Source organism: Rhagoletis pomonella, unplaced genomic scaffold (genome assembly GCF_013731165.1).
Source record: "Rhagoletis pomonella isolate Grant_MI unplaced genomic scaffold, Rhpom_1.0 Rhpom_scaffold_00002, whole genome shotgun sequence".
NCBI lineage: Eukaryota > Metazoa > Arthropoda > Insecta > Diptera > Tephritidae > Rhagoletis > Rhagoletis pomonella.
Window position 1 is genome coordinate 44,326,459 of NW_023458556.1, and position 7,843 is coordinate 44,334,301.

The window sequence follows — 7,843 nt, forward strand, 5'->3', positions numbered from 1 at the left end:
TAAATTATTACTTGAATGTTAACCACACTATCTATGACCAGACACCACGTGGTTTTTTCGAAATTGCATTAGTTTGTCGATATATTCATCGTGAGTTTTGAGTGTGGCTAACAGTCCTTGTTCATTGACGGGCGAACCTTCTGGTCCATAGTTGATAAACTCATCATTTAGATTGGTCATAGCACCGCCAAGTGCACGTAAAATGGCATCGCCCGCACATATATCCCATTTTTTTATTTTCGTCGAGTGCAAGTACGCCGTGGCATTGTTGGAAATCACCTGTAGCACCTTGTAGCCAGCGCCTGCAGCCGTAATAATTTCAGAGTTTTCACCAAAAACATCTTTTATTAGTTCTTTAACACTGCCTGCATGGGAGCGAGAAACTGTGATAAGTGGCTTGGTGGTATCCGGATTTAGTGGATGTATAAGAGCCAAATATTCCGACATTGAATGATCCACCCACGCCCATGCTGTCTGTCCTATAAAAGGACTGTGAATTACGCCGATGATAGGTTTCCCCTTTACCGCAACACAAACCATCGTTGTTACGTATTGATATAATTTTTCTGTAAGAATTCCATTACAATATCTAATCATATTGAATTTGTTTCATGAATATACCTGTGAACTCTTGTGTTGCATCTAGCGGGTCGATCCACACAGTGACTTCATCTATATCTACCAATACATTAGGTAAGTCTGCAGTTTCATGTAAAACTGTCGGATCTAGATCGAAGGTATTTACATTGCTACAGCTTTCTTTATCCTCTTCAGAAAAAATTTTAATACGTGGAAATATGCGATGCAGGCCCTCTTTCATAACACAATGGGAACGCCCATCCGCGTCCGTAAAAGGGTCGTTGGCTCCTTCATCGGTTTTCCCCTTACTGCGCTCTTTTAAGTCTCTTGTCTGCGCAACCTCCAATACTTCTATGCCACCACGCTGAGCTGCCTGTATAGCGCCAATAAGAAGTTTACGTAGGTTTACTTTATTTTGATTACGTAGCAGTCCATATACCGCCGGCCGCTCATCCTGATTGAAGTTGACGAAGTACACTATAATAAGCGTCAACAAAATAATGGCAATTGCGGCGGGCACACGATGAACATGTATTCTGCGCCCCATGTTTTCTTTGCGGTTCAAATAGCTCATAGAAGTTAAGTTAAGGTAAATAATTTGATGGCGTGTCCAAATCAGACTCACCTGTTAAAAACAAACTGCAATACACAAGATCAACAAAACATTTGTAAACAAATAGAACGCCTAGAGCGACATCTGAAGTATAGTAAAAATTTTGACATTTATGTCTGAGTTGGCAATGCCAATATTTAATTAATTATTAATTGTGAATCTCAAGGCAAAAAGAAGAAGCATCCGCATTGGTGAAGATTTGACACGTCAATTGTATTTTTCACAATACATGTTTTTGCGATAATTTATAAAGTAATTCGTTTTGAAGGCTGGAACTCGTATATTTGTTGCCTAATTTGTGCATAACTTTCGATTTCATTTGAAATATTTCATTTTAGTTTCGAGAATTAACCAAAAGTTTGAGCAACAATCATGGCGTTGGCTGAGGGACCTTGCTATACAATAATTAACTCTCCGGACATCGAGGTGCCGAACGAGATGCAGCTTAAACAAGACCTCGAAAAGGGCGACACCAATGTTAAAATCGAAACCCTAAAGAAAGTTATACAAATGTTGTTGAATGGAGAGCGTTTGTCTGGATTGATTATGACCATTATCAGATTCGTACTGCCCGTACAAAATCATCAAATCAAAAAACTATTACTCATCTTCTGGGAGATCGTACCGAAGACTTCCGCCGATGGCAAACTTCTGCAAGAAATGATACTCGTGTGCGATGCTTATCGCAAAGACTTGCAGCATCCAAATGAGTTTTTGCGGGGTTCAACTTTGCGTTTCTTATGCAAGTTGAAGGAGCCTGAGCTATTGGAGCCACTCATGCCAGCCATACGAGCGTGCCTCGAACATCGTCATTCCTACGTACGTCGAAATGCAGTTTTAGCCATTTTCACCATCTACAAAAATTTCGATTGGTTGGTGCCAGATGGACCTGAGTTGATTGCTAACTTCTTGGAAACTCAGCAAGATATGTCTTGCAAGCGCAATGCGTTTCTGATGCTGTTGCATGCAGATCAAGAGCGTGCACTCAACTATCTGGCTTCTTGCATTGACCAAGTAAACAATTTTGGTGATATTCTACAACTGGTCATCGTCGAGCTTATTTATAAGGTTTGCCATGCCAATCCATCTGAACGCTCCCGTTTTATACGCTGCATTTACAATTTGCTTAACTCGTCATCAAACGCCGTGCGCTATGAAGCTGCTGGTACCCTTATTACACTATCTTCCGCTCCAACCGCTATACGGGCAGCAGCCAGCTGCTACATTGAGTTGATCGTCGGCGACAGCGACAACAATGTTAAACTTATCGTTCTGGATCGATTGGTTGCTATGAAGGAAAATGAAAACATGGAGAAAGTAATGCAAGATTTGGTCATGGATATATTGCGAGTTTTAGCAGCACCTGACATTGAAGTGCGCCGCAAGACCTTGGCTTTGGCAATGGATTTAGTTTCATCACGCAACATCGAAGAAATGGTGCTGGTGCTTAAGAAAGAAGTATCCAAGACTCACAATGTTGAACATGAAGACACCGGCAAGTATCGTCAATTGCTTGTGCGCACACTACACACTTGCTCCATTAAATTCCCAGATGTGGCAGCAAATGTAATACCGGTACTGGTCGAATTTCTTTCCGACACAAATGAGTTAGCTGCTGCCGATGTATTAATTTTTATTCGCGAAGCTATACAGAAATTTGCTGCACTGCGTGCACTTATTATTGAGCGCCTAATTGAAGCATTTCCACAAATAAAATCTTCGAAAATTCACCGCGCTGCAGTCTGGATATTAGGTGAATATGTTGATAACAAAGAGCAAGTAGTGGAAGTCACAGAAGCTATTATTCAAACTTTGGGCGAGGTACCGATGGTGGAGGCCGAGCAAAAGCGTCTGGCCGGTGAACAAACGGATGAAGGTGACAAGGCTGCCGAAGGCAACAACGCTATTTCTTCAAGCAATAAAGTAACTTCTGATGGTACATATGCTACACAAAGCGCATTCAGCCTGGCACCGTAAGCTACAACATTTTATTTTTTATTGGTTTGGTTTTATTTAAATCATACTTTTTTATAGTGTGGCCAAGAAAGAGAAGCGTCCACCACTACGGCAATATCTAATGGATGGTGATTTCTTCATAGGTGCTGCCTTATCGGCCACACTGACTAAGCTTGCACTACGTTACGCAGAACTAGAAAATGATGAGGTTAGTAATTTAAAAATCTCTCTTGATCATAATGCACTGCCACATCTCTTTCAGCGTCAGCAAAATCGCTTGACCACACAAGTGATGCTCATTATGAGTTCCATTTTGCATCTTGGCAAGTCAGGCTTTCCAACCAAGCCTATTACCAATGATGACATTGATCGCATTTTCATTTGCTTGCGCACACTGAGTGAGCGCACAAAAGAGGCTGTAGAAGTATTTCAACATTATTGTCGCGATGCACTTGGAAAAATGTTGGATGCCCAACATGAAGAGGATCAACGCATTTTGAAAGAAAAGCAACGTGCTGCTGCTAAGGTACAACCGGACGACCCGGTCGCATTTGCACAACTATCAAATGGGCGTGACAATCAGTTGGGCGAAAATGTTTTTGAGACTAGTTTGAATCAAGCATTGGCAGGCACCAAATCCACCAACTTGAGCGACATCACTTCGCCAAATAACAAACTCAACAAAGTAACACAATTGACCGGCTTCTCCGATCCCGTATATGCTGAGGCTTATGTTAATGTCAACCAATATGACATCGTTTTGGATGTATTGATAGTTAATCAAACAAGTAGAATAATAAGCTACAACAAAAACTAAAATTATTATTAAAAAAATCTTATCTACTGCAGATGACACTCTACAAAATTGCACATTGGAACTGGCCACTTTGGGTGACTTAAAACTGGTTGAACGGCCACATCCTGTAGTCCTGGCACCCCATGATTTTTGCAACATAAAAGCAAATGTAAAGGTATCATCTACAGAGAACGGAATTATTTTTGGCAATATCGGTTGGTATAATTTAAGACTTAACGTTGAACCCTAAATTTCATTATCAAAACCGAAAATATTTTTAGTTTACGACACAAGTATTAATACAAATGTTGTTGTGCTGAACACTATACATATTGACATTATGGATTACATCATACCCGCCTCTTGCACTGATACTGAGTTCAGGCAAATGTGGCAAGATTTTGAATGGGAAAATAAGGTAATACATTTTCAATCGCTATAACTTCTTAAGTAATTATACCAGCGTAATTGTGTTTTCAGGTAACAGTAAATACAACGTTCACCGATTTACATGAATATTTGAAACACCTATTGAAGAGCACCAATATGAAATGTTTGACACCGGAAAAGGCACTCAGTGGTCAATGTGGATTTATGGCCGCTAATATGTACGCAAAGTAAGTAAAAAGCATGCGAATAGTAACGGAGTACGAAAATTAGATAAACGTGTCCAATATTTAGATCGATTTTTGGCGAAAATGCTCTTGCCAATCTAAGTATCGAAAAGCCCGTGGACGATCCAGATTCTAAGGTCACTGGACACATACGCATTCGTGCTAAAAGTCAGGTACATCAAAAATGTTTAAAATTTAAATTTAGCGCACGCTTTACATTAATATTATTTTTCAACGTTTACCCTTCCAGGGCATGGCACTCAGCTTAGGCGATAAGATCAGCTCATCACAGAAGCAATCAGTGCAAGCCGCTTAGATGCCGATAGATGTTGCAACATATTTTTTAAGCTTGAGCTCTTAGTGTATTCGTTGGATTTTTTGTTTTGATAGGGAATTAAAGTAAAATATTTTTCCATACATACAAACAATTGCACTACAGACATACCTTTTATGTGTTGATGGAAAGTGCGCGAATAGGAAAGCGAACGCAACTTTCTAGATATATGTGAAGGAAATTTGGTGTAGTATATCCTTTCTATAAAAAAAAACAAAAAAAAAAACTTATAATTCCAGCTATTAAATAGTATAAAATACGACCAATTACTTTGTTTTATGTTTTTGAATATCGCATTACGTGTACGAGTTTGTTTACATACATACACCGTTTATTATATATACATACATACATTTATCAACAATAAAAGGTTAATGAAAGTTACGTTTAAAATTCAGATAAATGCTTAATTTACAGAATGTTTAGTACCTTGCGAGATATTTAGATGACTTTCGCGGGTCTAAGTGAGGTATGCGCACAATTAATACAATGGTTTTAAATCTAGAAAAAATTCTAAATAAAAATTCGCTCACGGGATCGATTTCAAGCAAAATATGGTAAAATCATAAAAAAGGCTAAGTACGGAACCAGGCCAATTTAAATGTGGAACTTTTTTATGTCTTCTACTTCCGTAACTTTAATATGGCCACTACTTTGCTTATTCTAGTACAATTGAGTACTTTATTTGAAACGCTCAATGCAACCCTCTAAAACAGCTGTTAAATTTGTTTACATTTTTCCGCTTTGCTGCTTGTGGATCCGTGAAAGTGGAGCAGTCGTAATTGGGGACAACATTCCAGTAGCTGTTTTAAGCATTTCAACCAGAGTTAAAAGTAGCAGCGAAATAAAAGTTCCACATCAACCTTTTTTATTCAAAATGTTCATTGAAACATGCATAGCTCCTGTGAACATTGCGCTGATTAAATACTGTAAGTACGCTTTCTCCTTTGTATAGTCTACCGTTTTGAGCTAGCTCAATGGGCGATCTCTATTTTATTTGTACTTTCACTTGAAGGGGGCAAGCGGGATGAAGAGTTAATACTGCCCATCAATGATTCGCTCAGCGTGACCCTAAGCACCGATGAGGTATTTAGCATATGAAAACTTGCTTTCAGGCATACTAAAATCGTGAATTTTAAACAGATTTTTGTCATGCTAATTTATTTCAGATGTGCGCCAAGACAACAATAGCTGCTTCAGCTTCCTTCAAGTGTCACATTATGTGGCTTAATGGCGAGGAGGTGCCGTTTGAAGAGAATCCACGTGCCATGCGCTGTTTAAAGGAGAGTATGTGAAGCTACCGAATTATTAACGGAGCACATATGTACGTTTTTTAATTTAATGCATTTTAGTACAGCGACTCGCAATTGCAAAAGGTCAGCTAAAATTCCCCATAGACTGGAAGCTTCACATTGCATCGCATAACAATTTTCCTACAGCTGCTGGCCTGGCATCTAGCGCTGCGGGTTATGCATGCTTAGTACAAACGCTGGCATTTTTGTATGGCGTTGATGGTGAAGAATTGACGGCAATAGCGCGGCAGGGCAGTGGGTCAGCATGCCGTAGTTTATATGGCGGCTTTGTACGGTGGCACATGGGTAACCGTAGTGATGGCAGTGACTCCCTTGCACTACCTGTAGCTCCGGCTGAACATTGGCCAGAATTGCATATTTTCATATTAGTTGTAAATGATGCGCGTAAAAAAACTAGCTCAACCAAGGGCATGCAGTTTGCTGTGGAAACATCAGATCTGATTGCACATCGTGCGAAACATTGCGTGCCAGAACGTATAGCGGCATTAATCCAAGCTATTGCAAACAGAGATTTTCAAAAACTGGCTGAAATCACTATGCGCGATTCGAATCAATTTCACGCTATTGCATTGGATACGTATCCGCCATGTGTGTACATGAATGATGTTTCGCATGCGATCGTAGAATTCGTGCACTCGTACAACAAAGCAGCAGGAGAGATAAGGCTTGCTTACACTTTTGATGCAGGGCCCAATGCTTGTCTGTACGTGTTGGAACGGGACATATGCGCTGCGTTGGTGGCCATCAAAACCAGCTTTCCAAATGATGAGGAACAGAGTGTCGAATATGTTAAAGGTATCCCAGTAGGATGCGACCAGAAGGAGGTAGGTTGTTGTACATACAAATTCTATGTGTTTAAGATTTGCTTTGGTGTTGGTAATTATTTGCGAATTTATCATTATCAATATACATATATGTATGTATAAATATATATATATATCGTTTCAGAGTAACGGTTTCAATGGAAACGCCAGTTTGCCTATTAATGACAAGAATCTCCTTAAATATATTATTCACACGCGTATTGGCAATGGTCCACAACGTCTGGACAAGAACGAAAGCCTTCTAGATTCAACTCATGCTCTGCCAGTCGAAAATTAAAAAAAGATCTAGCACTTTGAGCTATCGATGGGACAATAATAGTGCTTATTCGTGACAATAACAGTTTATGGACTAGAATATTTTGTATTTTTGCAACAATAGTTATGGTATATCAGCGAATAGTTTACTTGCGAATAAATGTATGTACTTAAGAAAATAACATAACACTTTTCTAACCCAATTGACTAAGTAGACGGAAATTACTGTAGTAGAAATAACATAACAAATAAGTCGCTAACTTAGAGTGAAAAGTTGCTAAGTCCACTTTTTATGAAAACTCATATTTTGATACAGGAAGCTTGAGAAATTAAAAATTGCCTGGTTTCGAAAAGGGTAAAAGTCCTTGTTTTACTTTTTCTCTTTCATATTTAAGAAAAGAAAAAATGTGCTAAGTCCAAAAAAACTCCAAAAATTTTATAAGGCCAAAATGGTGCGAAATCTTTTAATAAAGATCGAATCCCTTTGATTCATATGGATTTTTTCTTTGCTTTAAACAGATAAAATGTATTCAAAGTTTTGCGAAATACTTGAAAAAAA

At 38.9% G+C, this 7,843-nt stretch overlaps 3 protein-coding genes across 4 annotated transcripts in view; 2 read left to right on the top strand and 1 right to left on the bottom strand.

The window, feature by feature from the left end:
* Positions 1-1,160, bottom strand: part of LOC118733664 (putative inositol monophosphatase 3) — a gene marked incomplete at its 5' end in the record, with an annotated part of 1,457 nt that extends 297 nt beyond the window's left edge. Inside the window, 2 exon segments of the mRNA XM_036463169.1 lie at positions 18-566; positions 622-1,160. Of these exon segments, the coding sequence (XP_036319062.1) occupies positions 28-566; positions 622-1,153 (1,071 nt within the window). The 3' untranslated portion in view covers positions 18-27.
* Positions 1,161-1,335: 175 nt separating this feature from the next.
* Positions 1,336-5,276, top strand: LOC118733661 (coatomer subunit beta). 2 transcript variants are annotated; one of them, XM_036463165.1, is made up of 9 exons: positions 1,336-1,444; positions 1,531-3,165; positions 3,227-3,356; positions 3,411-3,936; positions 3,998-4,159; positions 4,226-4,362; positions 4,425-4,561; positions 4,626-4,731; positions 4,809-5,276. In XM_036463165.1, the coding sequence occupies exons 2-9, from the start codon at positions 1,565-1,567 to the stop codon at positions 4,872-4,874; spliced, it is 2,865 nt and encodes a 954-aa protein (XP_036319058.1). In that variant the 5' UTR covers positions 1,336-1,444; positions 1,531-1,564; the 3' UTR covers positions 4,875-5,276. The 2 variants fall into 2 exon arrangements, with proteins under 2 accessions (XP_036319058.1, XP_036319059.1); XM_036463166.1 differs by lacking the exon at positions 1,336-1,444 and having other exon boundaries at positions 1,451-3,165; positions 4,809-5,159.
* Positions 5,277-5,535: 259 nt separating this feature from the next.
* LOC118733663 (diphosphomevalonate decarboxylase) lies at positions 5,536-7,619 on the top strand. The gene is made up of 5 exons (XM_036463168.1): positions 5,536-5,821; positions 5,908-5,978; positions 6,062-6,179; positions 6,245-7,029; positions 7,154-7,619. The coding sequence occupies exons 1-5, from the start codon at positions 5,590-5,592 to the stop codon at positions 7,304-7,306; spliced, it is 1,359 nt and encodes a 452-aa protein (XP_036319061.1). The 5' UTR covers positions 5,536-5,589; the 3' UTR covers positions 7,307-7,619.
* Positions 7,620-7,843: the final 224 nt, after the last annotated feature.